Source organism: Neopelma chrysocephalum, unplaced genomic scaffold, assembly GCF_003984885.1.
Source record: "Neopelma chrysocephalum unplaced genomic scaffold, ASM398488v2 Primary Assembly neopelma1_24, whole genome shotgun sequence".
Taxonomy (NCBI): domain Eukaryota; kingdom Metazoa; phylum Chordata; class Aves; order Passeriformes; family Pipridae; genus Neopelma; species Neopelma chrysocephalum.
Genome location: NW_020897693.1, coordinates 41,360,139 through 41,383,310, shown reverse-complemented (window position 1 = coordinate 41,383,310; position 23,172 = coordinate 41,360,139). Strand labels below are relative to the sequence as shown.

General features: G+C 37.9%; 1 protein-coding gene across 1 annotated transcript in view; it reads right to left on the bottom strand.

The window, feature by feature from the left end:
* Positions 1 to 23,172, bottom strand: part of SLC24A4 (solute carrier family 24 member 4) — a 96,365-nt gene that overhangs the window by 39,331 nt on the left and 33,862 nt on the right. Inside the window, exons 3-4 of the mRNA XM_027673690.1 lie at positions 1,796 to 1,872; positions 508 to 582 (exon numbers count right to left, since the gene is read on the bottom strand). Of these exons, the coding sequence (XP_027529491.1) occupies positions 508 to 582; positions 1,796 to 1,872 (152 nt within the window). The remainder of the gene's footprint in view (positions 1 to 507; positions 583 to 1,795; positions 1,873 to 23,172) is intronic.

The window sequence follows — 23,172 nt, the reverse complement described above, 5'->3', positions numbered from 1 at the left end:
TTTTTTGCTTAAAAAAAATGTGTATTCTCTTTCCATATCAAACCATCACACACACACATTCTCCCTTTTCTCCACTTTATGCTAGAACCGCATATACTTTCTTTCTCCTTGATGATACAGTGGTAGATGTGCAATTAGATTTGCATAATACATTAATTAATCTATTCAAGATTTCTTTTCACAAGTGGCTTTTAAAACCAGGAGCACGATAATAAACCCAACTCATCCATAAGCCATATCTCTTCTAGCTACATGCTTCAGGTATTTTAAGAGTGAGTTTTGCTATCTGATCTCATTAAGTCTCTGATTTTTTCTGCTTGAGTGTGGCCACAGAACAAGTGTGCACAGACCACAGGTTCATTTTTTGATGGAAGCTCAAATCACTTGAAAAGGATCAAGGCCAAAAAGTTGACAGAAACGAACTGCAAACATTGAACACAAAAATGTTTGATTCTATAATATTCTCTACATAAAATTCCAAAAGAGTAATAAAGTTCTTTAACATACCTCACAAATTTTCTCTAAGGATGGAACAAAGAAGTCATCACATACTATGGCCAAAGCATAGAACATATAAAGAGCCTGTAAAGAAAATAAATTCAGAAAATGTTTCAGATTTTTCCTGTACATGAAAAGAGGAAAAAAGGTAATGCTACTTTTATTCAAACTAGCAGAAATATATAGCTTTATTTTTTATTCCATTCCAAATAAAAATCTGCCAGCATGAAACCAGATTTCTGAATGTAAGATTTAGTTTAGAACAAGAATGTTTGTCAGATCCTTGAATATGAAAGGTACCACAGTTTGACAGAATAGGGTGCCACAAACAGACTTCATATAAAGAAAAGTAATGGATAAGGCTTACGAAGTTACATAATCATCTTCTATATTTTCAATTAATTATCAGACCAAGTAATTAAATAGAAAGTAATACCAAGTTGATTAACTCAGGAAATAATTACAATAATACTCAGGAAATAATTACAATTGGAAATAAGCGGACCCTGGCCATGCATCACTGGACCAAAACTCCTAGGAATGATCCTGGTTCCCTGCATACATGTGATTCTCCTACTGTCTTATGTGGCTTTATGTGCTGTGCCCATGCAGTGGGCCTAATCCTGCTGCTGTCCATCAAACACAACTCCTTCTTACCTTCCCTGAGTTGGGAATGAAAAACTGGAGCCTGCAGGCCTTACTTGCTTTGTGTTTTCTACAATAAAACGTAAAACTCCACATGATATTTTTTATATTTATTTTGAGTTGTTTTTAATTACGATTTTACCTTTTGCATAGAGGCACAAAAGGAAAGAAAGAGACACAAGAATCTTCTACACCATGCTCGATGTCATTAATAAAGGAATCCCAAACTCTGTCTATATAAGATGAAATACAAGCAGAAGTCTGTGATCCATGCTGCCACGATTTTATCTCCAAGAGGATGAATGAATAGGCATTGCAAATTCAGACTTGCATAATTTTCCTAAATAAATCATAGAGTCATAGAATTGTTTAGGTTGGAAAAGACTCTTAAGATCACCAAGTCCAACTGTTAAATTGACAATACCAAGTCCACCACTATACCACGTCCCTAAGATGTTACCTTTTAAGCATTTGTACTCTACATATAGACATATTAGAAATACTGAAATCAAAGTATTAGAAACATGTTGATATATACAGAGCTCTACTTAGTAAGGTCTCTAAGATGATTAACATCTTATTAAAAAATAAAAGAAGAACAAAAATAAATAACATAGAAAACAAAAATTAAGCACAGCAGAGAAAAACTTACAGCAGTGATATGAAGCAGAATTCCTCCTTGCTGACGTTCTTTATTTGTAAAGATATCTTCAGGAAATTCATGAATGGCTGAAAGAGAAATATACTATTTAAAAAAAAAATTACAACCTCTATAAACGGAACAGTGAAAAATAAGGATTAATCTGTAGAAACATATGACCAAACATGAGTGTCTCTTCTGATGTATTACACTATAATTTGCCATTTCAGAATTTCTTTTCTTCTCTGCAGAAAAAAACAAAGAACTGAGCGACTATTATCATCGCTCCAGTGACTTAAACTAACCTCCACTGTACTAAGAGTTTCACATTCTTAAAGCCTTATTTATACTATCATCTCCTCTGTGATAGGCATAGGCACAAAAATTCATCCTGAAATAATATTTCGGACTTTGTGTCTTATCTGAAAAATTATGCAATGGTTGTTACCTTCTATCAGTCTCTTAGCTATAAACTATAGCGTTCTGCAGTCTTGCAAATCATTTCACAAATATTAAAGTGATTCCAAGTACTTTCTAAAGAAAGTCTACTATTTAAATCTGTTGAAGGAAGGAATGAAGCATAAATGGTAGGTGAACAACAGGAACATTCAAAGACATGAGTTTGGGGATTTCTGACTGTGACTGACAAGACAGGCAGGGATAAAGATCTACGGTGCCTCACACAGGAGTCTGGGAAGTCTAAGGGTGAAAATTATTTTACAGAATCATAAAGGTTAGAAAAGACCTCTGAAATCATAGAGTCCTACCTTTGAATGAACACCACCATGCCAACTACACCATAGCACTAAGTGCCACACCAGTCATTTCTTGAACACTTCCAGGGATGGTGACTCCACCATGTCCCTGGGTAGTCCACTCCAATGCTCAACAACCCTCTTAGGGAAGAAATTCTTCCTGGTGTCCAACCCTCACCTGGCTACAACCTCCATTCAGGTAGTTGTAGAGAGCGATAAGGTCTCCCCTGAGCCTCCTTTTCTGCAGGCTAAACACCCCCAGCTCCCTCAGCTGCTTCTCACAGGATTTGTGCTCCAGACCCTTCACCAGCTCTGTTGCCCTTCCCTGGGCATGCTCCAGCATCTCAATGTCTTTCTTGTAATGAGAGACCCAAAACTAAACACAGTACCTGAGGTGCAGCTAGTGCTGAATACTGGAATCCACTGGAATCCACTGGAATCCAACTGAACTGAAATCAGTAAATTATTATTTAGAAAGGTATGTTCCTTTCTACAAGGAGTTGCAGATGTAGCTTGACAACAAGATAAGCTCCAGAAAGTTCTAAAAAATTTACCATAATACACTGAATTGCAGCAAAGGAAACAGAGGGAATTTATGATCATCTTCCCCATATTCAAGTCTGCCACATTAAAGAAATGCTTAAGAGCAGAATATACGATATTTATGCTGTCCCATTTTAAATTTCAATGTCATATTTTCTCTATTTTTGATATAATTCTGCAAACAATAACCATGAACATAGAAAAAAAAGAAATTGAGGTATAGTTGATGTTTTTTAGCTACTAAACTTAAAACACACTAACCCAGCCTTATTTTCAGGAAATGTTGAACTGTAACTCTTTGAAGATTACACTTTTTAGAGGATCTTAAATTTGAATTACCTTGAAAATCTTAGCTGCAATGAGAGGAAAACCTAATTTTAAAGACCCTAATGATTTCTCATCTACTCAGTCTTTCAGTTTTAGATAAATACAAAAGTGTCTCTTCTCATCTGTACTACACACAGTTACATATATTGCAAATGTCTAGCTTGACAAAGACTTGAACAGTTTCCCCGTGTAAAGTTGAATATCCTTTAGCTCTGTTTTTTCCTTAGTGCCCACTATCATAAATATATTATCTTTGAATGAATACAGTGGCAACAAGCAGTGTTTAAAACCCTATATATATAATTCATACTTTCCTTTCAAAATTCAAAGTTACCATTTTATGAAATCTTTCTAAATCCTCTAACTTAGTATTTGAGAACCACTATACTTTTGTTAAAATTACTAACGCTCTGCAGAATATTTAGCATAAAACAATGTTCAGTAGCAATGACTGACTCTTAATTCCTTTATTGATTTGCATTAGGCTTTCCATTAAGATCTAGTCTTACTGTTATATTCTGACTGGAACCAGTATCAGCATGTGGTATGTTGAATAGAGCTTTCCTAAGATATAGGTGCATCTTTTCTTTTACATCTGAGACAACAAAAACTATACACAACTGTAGTAAATTTTGCTTGGGTACTCCTGAATCTGATCCTACTCCTAGGGAAACGTTCTATTCCTGGTCCTCCTATTGTCACTACCAGGAAAAATGAAAACAATACTGGAAATAAATATATAAATGCATCAGTACAATAGCACAATAATACCCAATTGCTCACACTCAAGGGTATGCAGAATACTTCAGTGACTAAAGACTATCAGCACAACAGTTTCCAGGACTAGCTTGAAGAAAGTGGTCTGAGCTGCTACAGAACTCCATTGTCTTCAAGGGCCACGATTTGCACTGTAATGAGATTTGTGACCTTGTGGAACAGTCTAAGAAAATAGCACTGCCATACAAATGCCAACCACACTGTAAATAACAGAGATTTGCCTATCAAGCCAAACAAAATCAAGTACTTCTAAAATCAAAATATGTGAATAAAACTTCCTCCTTTTTGTTTGGTTTTCATCACTGTTACCATCAGACAAAAAAAAGGATGGTGGAAATACACACCAGGAGAAAAGTGGTTGCATTGTAGTTTTGAGACAGACACTGTGTATTCACAGTTGTCATTCTTACAAGTAAGCACCCAAAGCATGTGGTTTTAAATAAATTCTGCCTATTAACAACTAATATTAACTGAAGTGATTACTAACTAGAAAAGCATTAAGGAAACTTCTCCTTTGGGAGAAAAGACCCAGAGCTGCTGGCATCTTACATAATATGGTTTTTCTTACATCACTAGCTGAAACCATGCCCACATGGATGTATTCAGGACATGTATACTATTTTTTGTACTGCATCTCCCATTTTGTCCTCTGCCTCCTCCATTCAAGATGCAGCTCTAAGAATACACATATTCCAGCAATGCATTAGGACAGGAAAGAACAGAGCCCTGGCCCAAGTCTCTAGCAATGATAACAGGACCCTGCACATGAGGTAGCTCCTTTCACATAATCGGATGCAAAGGTTTGCAGCTCCCATCACAAGTGTTTGTGTCAGAAGCACCATCCCCTTTACTCCCACCATAAAGCAGAGGGAATATATGCCTGTCCCCTAACCTTGCAAAATGCATGTGCTAACTGGGAAGTATTACCTACCTGGTAATCTCATTCAGTTGACTGTAAAATATTTCACAGTATAACTCAAATATTAAAATATTTCACAGTATATATATGGTCAAGTCAGTATAAACTGAAGTTTTAAGAAGCATGAACAAAAATCACTATCTTTCTAATACTTCTAATGGGACTTCACTTATCCAAAGTTAATACTAAATAGGAAATCAGAAGTCCAGAAGATGTCAAAGGTAAGAGCCAGAAGACAAAAATGAGCCTAGACATCTGATCACAAAACAAATACAAACCATCTTCACTGCAAACTGTCTTGCTTCAAATATAGTCTGGTGATAACAGTACTAGTAAAAAATAACTATGTGTAATAAATACCTGCTTGCCTCGCAGAGGTAATATTAAATGAATTAACATGAAGACAACTTTTCTCAAAGATAATGCTCCTCTCTACACAGAACTCATGGCATGCAGTTGTTCTCACAAAGAGACACTATAAAATCTTCTTTAAAAATCAGGGAAATGAAACAGTGCTCTAGAGCTTTCTTCCTTAATGAAATGGCTATCACCAGTGAGTTCCAAGGCACAGTTTGGAGTAGTTTGGTATAAACATTTGCTGTCTTTATGGCTTTATTATACAGATAATCATAGGTTTTGTCTAACTGTCATCTATAAGTTCTGTATACCTCACCTACATGCACTGTTCTTTATTTCCTAGCTGTAAATAAAATGATTTTATTATTTTAAACAATTATTTGTTTTTCTTACCTACTGCTTTGATAATCTGGTTTCTCAGGAACAAGTTGTTTGGATTCCCTTGTATCCTAGCTTAGACCTGGGAATTCAACAACACTGAACTGAGGGGGGCAGTGGTATTCCCTCATCTGTTTAAGCTGACAGAGAGGATATGGCTTTATCAGAGTTTGAGAGAGCACAGCCTGCCTTCATGGTACAATGTGATTTGTGTACATGGCGGGGCACCGCTCTACTTCACACAGATATTTTCTCATATATGGGAGACGGAGCTATCTCGCTGCCTGAGTGGGAGCTACATCTCCTTGGTTTCTACTGAAAAGAGACAGAACAGATGGGAGAAGGAGATGAAATGAAGAGCAGTACATCTAATGGGGCTAACCTTTGCCAAAAAAAGGAAGGGAACATACACCGATCATCTTAAAATCAGCTAGAAATCCAGAAATATTTATCCTGCTGGTACGGTTGCAAACTCATGGCTGCTACAGCTCATCTTATCCAGCACAGATTTGAGGAGGAAGGGAGGGCACTAAAAAGCCAAGTCTATATTGAAATTGCCATCATTCTGCAGCTCGTTCCCTCTCTCCAATCATGAAATGAGTGGGGAAACAAAAGCAGCTTATCCAGCTACGACTTGGAGGGGACACCACCACCTTTTTCTCTGAGTCATGTACACAAAAAAATCCTTTACTATGGTATGACAGAAAGGATGATTCACCGCTGATAAAAAGCTCTGGCTGAGCTGTCTGTGGCTAAAGAGCTATACAAGGCATGCAAATAGCACGCCTCAGAACAGAACCTAAGAGCAGCTGCACAGCATAAGCTGTCTGCATGGCTCTGGAGTGAAGTGCTGGCAGGCAGCAGCTGGGGTAACCCCGGCACGCCAGTGACACCTGCCTGGATTTAGGCTGTTACCGGATTAATCCTGGGTGTCGTCAGAGCATTGTTCCCACATGCCCTATCCCTACTGGGACAGGCAGGCTGCCAATGAAGTTAAATTTCAAAATCTCCTAAGCCTGACAACCATCTCAACAACCACGTGGATCTGTGGTTTTATAACCTGCCTTGACATGTGATTTCTTCACCTTATTAGCAGTTGATTTACTCACAACAAACATGCCAACTCTTAACACCTGCTAAGCATTCAATTGCAAGCAAGCCCACTACAACTCTTAAAATTTTTCCTCACAGGGAAAAGGAATCTGTAGATGTTTGAAGGAAGATGTGTAATTGGCTCCTGTCTTAGCAGGAAGGGGGTTAGTCAAATATATGCAGAAGCCCACTGCCCCTTCTAAGCCTGCATCTTGCTCCTCTGCCCATGTTCCTCTGTCCCTTGAGGACATGTTACATTTACAGATTGCAATGCCTATTCCTTTGCCCTGGTTTTCAGGGATTGCTGATCATCAGATGCACCCAGGGCACAGGTATAAGAGGAAGAAGGACAGGCAGAGACAGAATTTTATACTTCCACTTTTACCCCCTTAATAATCATATTCGCAAGCCAGCTTGAATATTTCAAATTAGTATTATTTGTTTAAGCACTGCAAGGAGCTTTAGGCACCTCTGCACTTAGTGTATTTCAGCTTATATGCAACTCCCTTTTCACACTCCAGATCCTCATCTTTCCAAGGCCTAGTGTTGTGTTCATACATATATAACTGTGCCTCAGTGACAGTGAACAGACTCATTATTGTGTGAGCTTCTTTATGTCTGTCAAGAAACTGCATGCATTGTTACCTGGTGTCAGCAGCAAAATGTCAACAGTTTGTATGACAGGAGTTGAACTTGCCACAGACTTCATGGTACTGGAACTTGCATTAATTTATAAATCTGTACTAATATAATCTGCGAGAAGATTTAACTGAAAGCCAAAAAATCAATACTTCTTCCAGCAACATCTCCCCGAATGCATAGGGCCTATATCAGTTGAGTTGCAATGAACAGAATGCCTTATAATCACTCTTGTTTTCAAAACATCTGTGACTTTAGCCCATACTGCTCTTCAAAATCAGTGCACTGGGAAGACTTTTACAGAAAGATGGTAACAACTTTGAAAGCATCCTGAAGGCGATGGGATGGGAGAAATGGGAGAAATTCCTCCCATAATCTCTTTTCCAGCAATGTCAAAAGGGTCCTGTCATGTTTCACATATTAGCTCAAGTTTTGAAGTGGTGACAGTATTAGAGACGACTGTGGTGACCTCAGTACATGTAGGTAGTCTCGGGGAATGACATAATACATTCATCTGATCCTCTTGCACAACCAGTGCACTGTCAATATTGTGACAGTAATTGTGTACTTTAGAAAAGAACAGCAGGTTATTTTTGCTCATAGAGAAGTATTGACTTGTTTTTGTTATGTATTCTACTGTTAACACCAGAAACAAAGTGAACCCAAGGATCTTACCATCACAGTGAAGCTATATTTACTCAAATATAAAATGTATCATATGAAAGTCCTCCTTTTTAATAATACTTCCCAAATTAGACATAATAAATGTGCCGTAGTACATTAAAGGTATATTTTTAAAGAATTACAGGAAGCCTAAATTAATGAAAAAATATAAATCTCAAATTCTAAAATAACCCTTTCTAAAATCACAAGCTAACATGTCCTTAACTCTAAATTGTCAGTGAAGTAAAATTGTATACTCAGCAACTGCTTTTATACATGAAAGCTGGTAACTTATAAATCTTACAACGATCGAAGAAGACTTAAATAACATTTCACTGATAATGCTGGATGCCGTCTGGAAAAAACAGGAATTACCAAGCTTTAAGTTCCTATTCCCATTAGACAGATGTTTCCAGTTTTCTGCAGCAGGATGACATGTGGATTTTCCCTCAAATACTCAGTTCAACTTCTACTGGATACTAACCTAGGCACAGTGTTACAGCAAATCAGGAATGGGCTATTCAAAGAAAAACACACGTTTACTTGAAAAATGCTGCAAGAACATTTCGGCAGAGATACCACTTCAGTAAACTCATTTTGTGGATTATACTACCTGGACAGAAACAAAGCATCCAAACGAAGTGCAATAAAATGATATGAAACACCCAACTTCTTTGATAGACATTTGTGCATCTACGTAATGTGTGTGATGTCAAAGATCAAGCTTTCTCTTTGCAGGCCAAGTACCATACAGTGGGAGGCACACTAAGCATCCTCCTACATAGCCCTCACCTCACAAACAGTAGAATTATGAGCAAATTTTATCTCTGTGGTATATTAATTCAATTTGCATTGTTCAACCAAAAAGCGGACTGCCAAATGCAATTATATGTGCAATGGTAAGTGACAGCTTACGAAGCAAATAACTGACTCAATTATCAACAATTAAATCCATTTGATATATGATTGTAAAGGATGATGTATTAATGAAATACTTGAAAAACTCTCCTTCCATCAGTATGAAGTTATGAAAATATCTATACAAGACTGGACTAGCTACAATAAAAAGCAAAATTAATACCTTATTAAGCCCTGGACTTACTTTGAGTTTCTTTTCTCTTTTATAGAAAAGAAAAGTATTTGCATTCATTAAGTCAATGTCAAACAATGAAACAAAAACACATTAAGAATTATCCATCAAAGAAAACTGAAAGTCACGGTGAAATCTCAACTCCTGATTTAAGGAGTCAGTGATGACACAAGTACTCCAACATGGGGAAGCATCGGCATATCCGATGGCAGCATTTCATGTGTACTGGCCCTTGTGTTAATGGATTTAACATTCTCAAAATAACTCTAAAAGGTTCCCAAGGCTTGGAATCATATTTCTTTTTTTTTTCCTCCCTGGCCTTCAGACCAGTCACAGAATTTCTGAACTCTTCTAACTCTTCACTCTTCTGTGATTATGGCACTTGCTTTCCACAAAGCACAAGTGTATTCTTCAAAACCCCTCCCATAGACACCAACCTTTCTATTTCACACCTCAGATTCCTAAACCAGGATACTAAAAAGATTTTCACCTTTTCCCCTTTACTTACTGTTGCATACTGCCTCAGCTCTGTTTACACTACTCTGAGCCAAGGCTGGCAAACCAGTTCAAACACTGGCAAGGTCCAGCACTGGTGTAGCTTATTCAGGTATGTCATTTCCCAGCTCAAGGGAATAATTCTTGCTCTCAGGACTGAATAAACATTGTGGAATAATATGAACAGGTTTATATTGTACTACCTCATGACCACTCTATAACTTAACCACAGACATCAGTAAAAAATGGTGTCTTCTACATGGAATTTATCTCTGAGTTCCCACTTTGAGCTTCATACATTCAAATTCCCTCTCCCCTTCACCTTTCTCTCATTTTTTGCTTCCTGAAAGTTGATGGTTTCTATGATCTACAGCATCTTGTTTCATTTAGAAGAGAGGGTGTGCAGTGTTTTGGACTCAGTTTGGCTGTGTCCTTTTTAAATATAGATAGAAAGTGATGTCCCTGGAAAGACCACTGCCTGATAGGAGAAAAGGTTTGGGAAAAGGGATAATGACTGGATTATCTATCAATACTGTGACTCACATAAGAAAGGACAGTTACTGAAAGGTCAGGCAATTTTTCATCTCCATAGAAAAGAATCATTCCTTATGTTTTTCACAGACAAGCCTTTCAGCTGCAAACAAGCTAGAGAATCAAATATCGCACTATGAGTACGAGATCTTATTTTTTTACTCCCAGTCAGACTCTAAAATCTCTTCCAGAACTAAAAGATGGAAAGTACTTATGCTCCTCGTTCAGCCTATCCATTCATAAACTCAGTTTGTTAACCTCACAATAAGGCCAAGGAGAGGCTGCCTTGTCTGACATGTCAATAGCATCTGCAAGGGGATTTCACGACAGATCTATTAATAAACTGTAGTTCCAGGGAAAATGACAATCTGGTTTGCGTAACAGTGGGCTTTGAAAATCAACTGGACAAGTTGCAGCACTTCAATGAAAATACTACAAAAAGCGAACATAATTTTAAGACACTGGAGACTAGTAACCCTCTCTCAAATGACCCACTCCATCTGGCACAAAAGGACACTTTTACAGATAGTGGGTTTTTAACTCCCCAATTTTGTTACCGAGCATGCACTGAAGCTGCTCTTATCTATAGTGTTGTTGTATTATGCCTAATGAATAGCTTGACAGTCAGACCACTCTCTCTTCCTTGGTTTCCAAAATGACTCTCTCAGTAGGTGTACAAGGAACAATCACCACAGAAGTTGGGCCTTGACAGATTTCCCTACAATACAGAATTTCATATCAGGAAGAAAATCTTCCCTGTGCTGCTTGAATATGCAAGCAAGAGGGATCAGTTAAGTGAATCTGGTCCAAGGTAGAAGTCTTCTTCCTCTCTGAACATCTGAGGACCTCATTTGGGATGCATTATTATTCCACTGATACCACATAACAATGGGATCAAAACCGTCCTTCAAAAAGAAAATGTGACTATCAGTGACAGAGCTAATATAAAGATGATCGCATTTATGAATGGATATAAATGGAGGGGCAGAAAATAACATCTTTCCTTATAAAATATTACTGATACTGTTCCATGAACATCTCTGCTTGCAAACTGATGTACTTTACTGTACAACCAAGTTCCTTCTTCCTACCCTTCTTCAGTGAATAAAATAGGGTCGTTACTACCTCCTTATACCTGCTGCAGGTAGACCTCCAATAACATAGAATATGAGGCTATTTCCTGCCTGATATATCCCCAGCAGAAGTGATAATCACATTCAAAATGGCAAAATGACTGGCAAAATTTGACTTGACCGAAGTCAGACTGCAGATTAAGTTGAACTGCTGGTAGCCAGAAAAGCTACCAGGTTTCTTGAAAACTGAACAAATCACATGTAGAAAACACTGAGAATGAACAAATAAGCAACCGTCAGAGCTGCCAGAGCAGCTGTCATTCAGAACAGAAGTACACTTTAGAACGGAACTGTGCTATTGTGCCTTCAGTACAGTTAATGCGTAATAATAGGGTTTTGAATCCCTTCTACTTCAGTAAAAGCTGCAGTATGGCTCATTTAAAAGCAGCTGTATTGGCACACACCATTCTTTTTCCCCGAATGCATGGAAAAGGAAACAAAATCCAATATTCAAAATATACCCAATCCAAGTAGGGATTGGAGCTATCCAGGAAAATTGTAATATTCTACAAGTTGAAACAGCACAAAAACTATACATGGCTAAGACTCTACCAGACTAAGTTAAATAAACTGCTTTTCTAGAAACAAATGGGCATGAGGTAACAGAGCACAACAGACTTTAAGTCAGACCTACAAATACCAGAGAAAGACATAAAGTCAGGGATGGGTATTGTTTGAATTTTCCTTAACTAGAAGCTTTTCTTTCTGGGTATAGAAGGAAAATTATGGAAGAGAGCTGTAAAAAGACCTACTCAAACATTTATGTCACCCCCTGCCAATTTAGGATTGCTTCCAACAGTGGGTTTTCTTGTGCTTTGGCCAAAAAGTTCTTTTAACCAAGAGGGAACAGATAAAATTCAAAGGTGCTATAATAAGGCAGAGGAAGCCCCTCAAGGCTGTTCATTATGTGACCTTTCCGGAGCCAGAGTTCCCAAGAGGGTTCAGTATAGGCAAGCCAAGACTTTCAAGAAACTCAGACACCACGCCCAGTCCTTATAAAAATCAAGTTGTTGATGCCACAGGCTGAAATCAGCTGATTAATTAGGTGGATTTTGCTTTTATTTTGGAAGAAAGTTGAATTTTGAAAAATTGTTTTAAGTTGCATATATTAAAAACAGAAACCCCAAACCCAGTAGTGTTAAAAAACACTGGATCTATAATGAAGTCAGGTTTTGAAGTCAAGTGTTTAGGATAATTTTTTGTTCCATGTACCCCTTGGTGCTTTGAAAGACTCATTTTCATATGGAAAACAGAAGCACAACATTTTCTCCCTGTGAGCCATGCTCATGTGGTATAGCCAATTCTCATTACTTCTTTGTAAACCATGTAATATTCTTTTTTTATTTTTTCTGAAACTATGGTCCTGGAATTATGCAATTATGTAAGAACATCAGCTTTCACTTAAAACAAAAAATCTGCTTCTAGTCCATGTGTTTGCAGAAGAGGGCCCAAGCCCAAAAATCTAAAAGACATAAAAAACCCCCAGGAGACAAACAAAAGAGAGACCCAGGCTTGTTTATCTTTTCAACAAACATCACAAATTTGCAGGGCCAGGTTTACACTTTCTGAGCACACAGGATTACTGGCATTACTACTCAGTTCATATACTTTAGCTCAAAGCCATAAATACATGAATATTCTAGCATGCAGTTTCTGTTCAATAATATAAAATGATGTCAACATGTTTCTTTTACCATAGGCTAATGTCTGCTTCGCCTTTTCCACACAAGTAATCCCATCTAAGGCAACCCAGATTTAACACTCCAGGTCCTATGTCATGATTTCTTTACTACATAAATAATTTTTCAAATGGCAGATTTGCAGAGTTCTCTGTTATTTTTCCCCAGAAAATATCCCTTGGGGCATTTTCTCATTACTTTAGAAACTCAATAAGAAGCTGTAAACACTACTGGACTACTCCAAGAATGATCTCTTTTCAGTTCCAGCCTTTACTATATCCTTCAGCAGCCTTGCATTTGATATGAAACCTGGTAAGTAAAAATCATCTTAGAAGATCTGGAGGCTTCCACATTGTAGCAGCCTGTTAAGTGGCACTGGACATTTGAGGAAAGGAAACTAGAAGCATAGTAATTATTCCAGAAAAAAAGTGATCTTAATGCAGAATAGAGGCAAACAGCAGGAGAGTCCACTGCTGGAAAGTAATAAGATAAACATTTCAATAATTTCACAATCCAAAATTACAGTCCTCACAATGTCTTCAACCATGTGAAATCTTATTCCATGACTATTTAGTATCTGTTAATGAACGTTGGAATGAAGCTCATACCAATTCACATAAAGGAGGAGAGACATACCATACTCCACTTGGAGCAGTGCATACACAAAGTTAAGTACAAGGCCAAAGCCACTGAAGTGAAATGAGCAAAAGGAAAGGAAGAAGGGGGGGAAAGGTAACGTCACAGCCCAATCATGAAAGATCCATACAGGGCTTTTTAGACTTCAGAAGTTAAGCGTAGAAGAATGTACAATTTAACACAACACGTCTCTCTTTAATCTAGCCAGGTCAGCTACCATTAAAAGGGGAACTATAGTCACACAAGCTTCAGCACATATGGCAAAAGCCCAGCTGGAAGCCTGGATATGTAGGTCATAGCTGGAGTTGCTGCTTCACTGCTGCTGGTACCACAAATAGTTCACTTAAAACTCAGGTATTTCTCCATCACTGCAAAAATTCTCAAGCTATTTACTTTGGAATGTTGCTTTCTAAAACCAGGCATCCCACTGTCACAAACCTGTGTGCATGTACTGTCTGAAACTAAGGCAGAGAGCAGCACTTCTCATGCCAAAGTAGCCATCAGAAGTGCAAACAACTTGAGTGTTAGCAGATTTTATTTTAATTTCTTTCCAAACTTCACTGCCTGATGAGCAAATCGATGAGTTCTCTGCAATTTACTCTGTATTTATTTACTACACAGCATGCACACAGACTATGGCATAACCCTCAGCAGAAAATCCCAAATCAGCACATCAAAAATATTTTTGTATTTGATGGACACTTACATAAGGCTTAACAGACATCAAACTATATTGCCTGGCCTTGAGAAGCAAGAAAAGTACATTTATCTGGACCATCAGAAAGGCATCCATGAGAAACAATCACTTTCTTAAACATCACTGAGGCAACTATAAAAATAAAGACAGGGAATTCTGGAGAGTGTCAGAACATGTCACGAAAAGAGTCAATGTCTGAAAGCTACAGAAGCGGGGAAAACTCAGATAAGTATATTCACTAAATTCTCAACAAGGGGAGAAATAGGAAACTAACATACTCATCACACCAAACAGTAGCAGGTATTTAGGTCAGATACATTATAAAGCACTTTCTGAGACCATATACCTCAAATTTAAAAAGTATCTCTCAGAGCACCACCCAAAATATTCTTAAGAAACATCACATCAATATGGTGCCCACAAAGTACAGGTAGAAATAGCTAGAAATAGCTCATTCAAGGGTTCTTTTTTAGGTTGGTCTGAATTAGGCAAGACTCCAGTGTTACCCACATCATACTTTGTGCAGTGCCATTCAATGCACCTAAACATACAGTTGCAAAACATACAGAGTGCTTTCACGTCTGCCCATATAGGAACAATACTGCATTACTCTTCTGTCTTAAAATAAGCTTGTACCATCTTCACCTCATTACATCAAGTGGTTCAGAAAATAGTTTTGCTCTCCTACTACTCATTTAGATTAACTGAAAAGGAAAACTCACCCTTCCAATATATATTTGAAATACACAGAACATATATACATATTCTGTTTATATTGTCTCTACATATACCCATTTAGGTTTGCCTCAAACAGGTGAAAAAAACCCATCATGCACAAATAAGGTGCTTCCCTGTATTCCTGCTATGCCCCAGAATATAGAGCCAGTCCTAGCAAGAAATATGATATAATACAGCTGCAGGAGCAGAAGGGTGCTGAAAGAGTGGTCAGAAAGGACAGTGAGTACCCAAAGACACCAAAGCCTTACCACAAACTTCATCTGCTTTCAGCTGATTTAAGGACAGCAGAGCTTTAAACTGCTGATCTGATCAATCATATCTCATCCGCCCAGAGAGCCAGACCTAGCATCTCAAAAGTTATTTATATGCCCATTTTGGATTACTAAACCTATCAAGTTAACTTCTAGTGTCACTATGTCACGTAATACCAATCTTTCACAGTCAGAGGGAAGACAAAATGTAGGAAAATACCTCATACTCTTTGTAACTCCTTTCAACAGCCTAGCAGAATGTAGTGGATGAATATAGTGAGCTTACTGGCCTGTTCATGTATTTCTATTTACTTGGAATTTTATTTAATTTGCAAACCAGTTATAAACACCAAGGGACACTACTGGATGAGTACCATTTTTCTAGTCTTTTTATTTTGTGAAAATGCTTCTTCTGGTACCTTGCAATCATCAAGTACTGGGCATAAAATGTTGTACCTGGTCTGTGAAACAGTAAGGTCTGGTAAACCCTTCTTGCCCAATAATTGATTATGCCTTTTAAAATCCTTAACTTGAGCATGGCACTGCTTTGCTTCCAACTGGCTAGCACTGTCAGAAAGCACTAGTTACAGCTTATTTCAGCACATCTCACCAGCCACTAACACAATCACTCTGCAGTCATTCAGTCACTCAGTGTGAAGCTCGAGTTATTTTCCAATGCAATTGCTCTCAACTATGTTAAACTAATCTGAGATAGATCTTTCAAATTAATTTTGCAGTGAAGACACAAGCAGGATGACAGAACATGATTTCCCCAAATGCATGGTGTGGTTAATGCCACAGTTGGGAATGATATGTACCAGTTTGATTTCATCCACTAGACAAACCTCTTCCCATTCTTACAGTGAAAGCATATATTGTGGTTTAACACAAGACTGGGCAGTTGACCAAGTAACAGCTTGTTTTTATCTGTTTAGTTTTTTTCTTCTTAAATTTAACAGTTGGGCGATTTTGAAATGTGCCTGCAGATGAATCAACAGCTTAAATGGTTCAGTGAGCAAAATAATTGTATGGATTTTTTTTCTGTCAACATGGGGATTTTAACATATTTGTACTTTGCAGACGTAACAAATTAGAGTAAAAGTAATTTCAGTTCTATTTTCGTTCCCTTTAACCCTCATTTCTTAACCATATTTCTGCGGAAAGACTAATATTGAAATTAAGAACCGTAGCTCTACAAAAGTTACTGGAGCTCTGCTGATTTACATCAGCTTGAGATTCCAGCCCACATATTTTTCTTTAATTAGAAAGGTTCAGAGACATAAACAATGCAAACACTGTAAGTGCATGATGCTGCTCTCAAGTTTGAGTTTAGAACTAGACAAAAGAATTCTGAAGTACAAAAAATGTGTGGATGGCATATTTCAACAAAGACAGAAAAAGTTCTCATGATGTTTCATAACAACTACAAGGCACAAATCAAGGACCTAGATTCCACAATGGACTGTGAGTGTTCTGTCCATTTAAGGTCATCAGCACAAGTCCAGCCCACCAATTACAGAAATTACTATTAATATTGGTCTAATTTCAATTAAACTTCTTAATTTTAAAATCAGGCACCTATTTAAGTACTCTGATAAGGCTCCTGTGATGATCTTATATAAAATAAAGTCACCAAGCAAAGACATACTTGCCTTGCAGTTTATTTCACTGAAGACAGTTCAAGCTGTAAATAAACAGCAAAACTACATTCTACTAGACTACAGCACTATTTTCATTGGGAAATAATTACATTTATGTATTATACCAGTGATATGTTATATATATCACTGGTAGGCAACACAAAATTCTACATATTGAGAAACATATGTTGACATTTTAACCATTAATTATACTCAATGGGACTGGTGCCCTTTTCCTATGGATTCACATCATTAACAGTTTATGCACCTACTATAAAAACAGCACAGACAAAACAAAGCCGAGCTAGTACATAGGCTCTGCTAAATGTTTGAAGCCTCCATGTAACGCTTTCTCCACAACTGATGGGGAAAAGTACTGAGATATCGATGTCAGACTGGGCTCCTTATTGCAGTTTTTAATCTAGGCATCGCGGACACTATGCTCTGCTAACTGCATGGTGAACCCATGATAGCCCTGGACAGACATGCTCTGAATTACTTAGTCACTCTCTTAAAATGTGATGCCCCACCCAAGACAAATTTCTCATAGAAAGCCATTGGAATATGACCCCTTAAGGAAGCAAGGGTAATGCCCGAATATTAGAGAATTTCAGACATATCCAGTAAGATACAGTGACAGCAGCCCAAGCTAGGCCTCACCCCTTCTATTCAAGGGATGGTGTGGCAGCTAGGAATGTGATTGCCAGACTGAAATAAACCCCAGTTCTTGTGGAAATATTAGGACTTGGATGCAAGGGGTGTTTCACACTGGAAGAGGCCTGCTCTGGTTTTTGGATGTGACACACCACACTTAAGACTGGACTGTGAATGATAAAAATGTAGGGAAATGACATATTCTGACACATACAGTAATAACTATAGACCTTAACAAATACCAGTAATATATAGTAATGACAGAAGAGGCTGCAGCCAAGGAAGAGTGATGGAGTATTGTCAAAAGGGCTCCTCTGCCATCTCTATCAAGCTGGAAGAAATTTGGTTGAAAAATTAAAGCAGGCACAGCTTCCAAGAAAAGCAGGATGGCACAACTGTACCAACAGGCTGAGGAGGTATCAGTGGTAGCTGGAAGAAGCTGAGGAGGGGGTGGTAATTGTGTAAAATTAACATGTAAAGAGGGAACACTGTACCCATGAATAACAGACTCTAACAATCACAAGACGAGTAGAGCTTGTCCCAGTAAGTGCAGCCACATTAAGGCAGACTAACCTTCCAAATAAAGCACTGGTAACAGTATTGACAAGCCAGAGTGGTGTAGGAAAACTAGATATAGGATACAGAATAATGTTAATGACTACAGCGAGAAAACAAGACAATCTTTACAAAGTCACAGTTCTCCACACATTTGATATGCAATCAAATATTTCATTTTCCCCAAAAAAAAACTCCACCCCACCTGGCATGGCCATGGGTTAAGGGATACAGAAGTGCAGGAGGGAAGAGTTCAGAGAAGATGCAACAAAACCAGTTTGTGTCCATTTGGCTTAAATGTCAGCTGCACTTTAAATAAGCCTTTAAATACTACCGTACTGACATGCTAGAGATATGAAAGTGAGATCATAGGCCTGTATATATTACAAACAATCAAAGTAATAGCCTAATTTTGCAAGCAACTTCCTACAATTCAAATCCAACAAAGCAGAGCTGCTAATCAGTTCACACAAAAGCCATGCCATCATTATGGCATGTTCTCCTTGTTTGGAAAAGCTGAACTAGTGGATTATCTTCACAGCATTCTTAAAATTCATTATTACATATAGACTATTTGTAAAACATATGTACATAATACAACTAAGCATAATAGTTAATATCATAAGAACAAAAAGAAATTGTAGACAATCATACACAGGATTAAGAGATTACAGATAAAGTAATTGCTACGACAGTAGGAGGTTTTAAAGGAAAAAAAGAGCATGTAAGAGAAGAATCACAGAATATGCTGAGTTGGAAGAGACCCACAAGGATTATCGAGTCCAACTCCTGGCCCTGCACAGGACGATCCCCACGAATCACACCATGTGCCTGAGAGTATCCAAATGCTTCTTGAGCTCTGTCAGGCTTGGTGCTGTGACCCCTTCCCTGGGGAGCCTGTTCCAGTGCCCAACCACCCTCTGGGTGAAGAATCTTTTTCTAATATCCAACCTAAACCTCCCCTGACACAGCTTCATTTTCTTAGGTCCTGTCACTACAGAGATCAGTGCCTGCCTGTCTGCTTCCCCTCACAAGGAAGTTGTAACTGCAATGAGGTCTCTCCTCAGTCTCTTCTTCTGCAGGCTGAACACATCAAGTGACCTCAGCTGCTCCTCATACGGCTTCACCTCAAGGCCCTTCACCATCTTCATTACCCTCCTTTGGACACTCTCCAATAGCTTAATACCTTACTTATATTGTGGCACCCAAAACTGCACACAATATCCAAGGTGAGGCCGCCCCCATGCAGAGCAGAGTGGGACAATCCCCTCCCTTGACCAGCTGGTGATGCTTTGCCTGATGTCCCCCAGGACACAGTTGGCCCTCCTGGCTGCCAGGGCACTGCTGACTCATATTCAACTTGCCATCGACCAGGACCCCCAGGTCCCTTTCTACGGCACTGCTTTCCAGCATCTCCTTCCCCAGTCTATACAAACATCCAGGGTTGATGAAGAAGAAAAAATAAAAAACTTTTAATGAAGACACAAAGAGCTAAGGAAGAGAAGACTGAAACAAGAGCCAAGCACACAGAGAAAAGTATAGAAAATCAAAAGCACGGGAAATTACACAAAACATGCACAGTAAGGAATAACTACTAAGAGGCTACTAAGGAATAACTACTGCTGTGCCATTTTTGACTAAACATTCAGGGATGTGCTAATGAGACACGAAGACATCCAGGAAGAAAAGCCTGAAGATCTGAGGAAAGAAAAATGTGTTAGAAGCAGGCACAGATACGCATACACATACTTAGAAATTAACCATCAGAGAAGTTATGATCGAAACAGAGCTGAAGATGTTGTAAAGAAGAGAAGGCAACAAAAGGAAGAAACATGAATTATGCCAAAAGAAAAATAAAGAGGAGGTGAAGGAAACTATGAGTAAAGTCTAAGATATCCAATATAGCCTGACACCACAGAAGACGAGAGAGGAAGAAACAGAGGTACTGACAGTACTATCAGCAGAAACCTACAGACAGATCAAGAACTGTCCCAGTGATCTTCCTAAGGACAAGGACACACAAACGAATCAGAATTACTCCACATATTTCATTAGGAGTGAACCTATGGGAACCACAGATGTTAAAAACATTTTAACCAAAACAGTCAAACTGTAATTCCCATCAAAGAACCCACAAAACTAACATGTAAAGAGCCTGATCAAACACTATCAGTCAAGTATAACTTGCAGTTCAGAGCAGGTAACCTGCAAGACTTCAATAATTTACAATAGTGATTTTTAAAACATAGTAAACGAAACTCAATACTACTAAACCCAATTGTTTTCATGGTGGCTTTTCCCTGAAAAATTACTGTACATTTTGGCTCAACTCAGCATAATTTTGCTTTAGATTTTAGAATCTTCTCTCTGCCAAAATCTAAATTATTTGTTGGCTGACATCTGAACAGTATTAATTAATAAATTGTAATAGTTAGGCTACTATTCTATCCTCAACTCAGGCAATACCCTGACACATAATCTTGATTAAACCACTTGAATTCAGATCATTCAGATCACCCATTTCCCATCTCATCATTTTGTCACTCTGGATGATTGGGGTGCAAAGAGGTTTTACAACTGAAATTTGGTAAATAATAGTATCTATATTAAATAGCAAGATAAGAAAATACTTCCCTTGTTATCAAACATAAACATGCCAGTAAGAATAAGAAATACAATTTCAAGATATCTACTGAGATTTAGCAGATCTGGATCATTTATATGTTTGTTAGCTGGACTTGCTATTACTTTGATCTCTGTAGAAGCTCAGTTAACAATATCAAACGTGTGCTAGCAGTGTTTTTCTATTTCTGAAGAATGCGTCTATAATGTGTGTGTATTATTCTGGTGATTTTACTGAAAATATTTCAGACTTTAGAGACGCCAAACATAATAATCTCAAGATTTCGCCTCTTTCTTACATGGAAATTCAGGAAAGGAAAAAAAATACACTCTAATGTGAGTACATGCTGTGCAAAGTCACAAAAAGCCATTCTGGTCTGAGAGACAGCAATATTAGACTATGCTACATTTCATGTTTTGAAGTGTTAAACTCTACAAAGTCTGAGACTATCTAATTCTGTTACCATCTGCCTTTCCACCAGCAAAAAGAATCATTGAATTACAGTGGCAAACACAATACAGCTTTTTATCAGGTGAGTTGAAGCAGACTCTGACTACACTGAGCAAAAAATGGAGCTGAATGAACTGGAACCCTCTTCTTCTACTTCCTCGTCTACTAGTAAACCCCCACTTAACTTAATATGCTAATACATCTTCCCTTTCCCATTCAACCATATAAACTATATAAACCTCCTGAAGAGTTTCAAATAACTTGCACTCTAGCTCTTACTAAAACATAAAGCAAGCAATATAATGGGTTACCAGAAACATATCAGAAGACTGAATGACCATACTTAGCAGCACAGCAACTCCATTCCTAAGAAAGGAAGAATCCAGCATTAAGGGTAGGGTGAACATTTTCTACAGACTATCAAATATCACTTTCAAAGTTCTAATTATTAGAAATCCTGCCATTATGTTTATGATGAAATACCCACTAAACTCCAGTCTATAAAACTTCAGGGCTGGGGGTGTGTTTGTGTGTTGTGTTGTGCAGAAGATATTTAGAGAGTTTGTTCCAGTTCTGTTCTGAAGACACAGTCTAGATGACCCGAAACTTGACTTCCAGCCCTATGTTTCTGTGACTGGAGGTGCAGAAGGTCCACCTGGCTAATTCATTCAAATGCAGGTGCCTCAAATGAAGTCTGAGCATCATGACCATAGGTCCCATTTCTGCGGAATTATCCGACCCAACCATTTGCTGTCATTTCTCTGCCTCTCAGTATCACATTTCCATCTTGTCACCCATGCTGACCTCAGCCTCCCATTCTCTTTGCACCAAACTTGCTCTCAGACCTTTTTTAACTGCACTTCTAATCCATAGCCTTCCTGTCTCTCTAGCACTTGTGGGACCTTCTTCCTGTTGAAAGCTGGGAGGGGGCATTCAGTAGGGATAAGTATCCTTCTAGGTATCCTGTCTGGCATCTTGCAAACTTACAGACCCCTTAGAAGTAAAAAAAATACAGGAGAGAACAATTTTTCAGGTTGCTTTTCATTTTCTGAACTAGAACACATTTGAAAGTGGTTAGGAGTACAGCTGTAAGAAAGCAATAAAAACTGCATTTGGGTTTTGGTTTACAGCTTTTTATTTCAAGAGACTGTTGGCCAGAGCAAGGGTAAATAACATTTTCCCATATAATTTTCCTAGTCTTTTCAATATACAGGTCTCTTTTATATTCCAATATAGCCTTAAATAACTAATAATTCCCCCTTCTCCTTCTATTCCCACCTTTTAAGAGTTCTCAAAACTTTTTGTAACTGTAGTCACAACGGGACATAGAAGGACTGAGATAAACAGCTTTTGTCCCCTACAATGAAATTAAGCAATTAAGAAGTCAGAAGCATCATTCTTGGCCTTACAAAACTGCAGGACAATAAAGAAAATCTTATTCACAAAGGAATGAAGATGCAAGTTTTCAAAGATGACTGGAGGATTTAGTCCTATTTTGATTTTATCCAAATTGTATATCCAAATCCCTTAATCGACTCTGCAAACTTCATCTAGGAAGTTCAGCTTCTATGATACTAGCGGGAAAAATTCTAAAATTCTAATTTCCATGTGCACTGTAACGCAAGATACTACACTCTGTGGATCTAACAAAAAATTCCACTAAGACTCTGAATGTTTTCAAGTAAAATTACCAATTTAAATATTTCTAACATGCCAATTACCTCAGAATAAAATTTCAAATGTCATGTAAAACAGAATAAATATCTA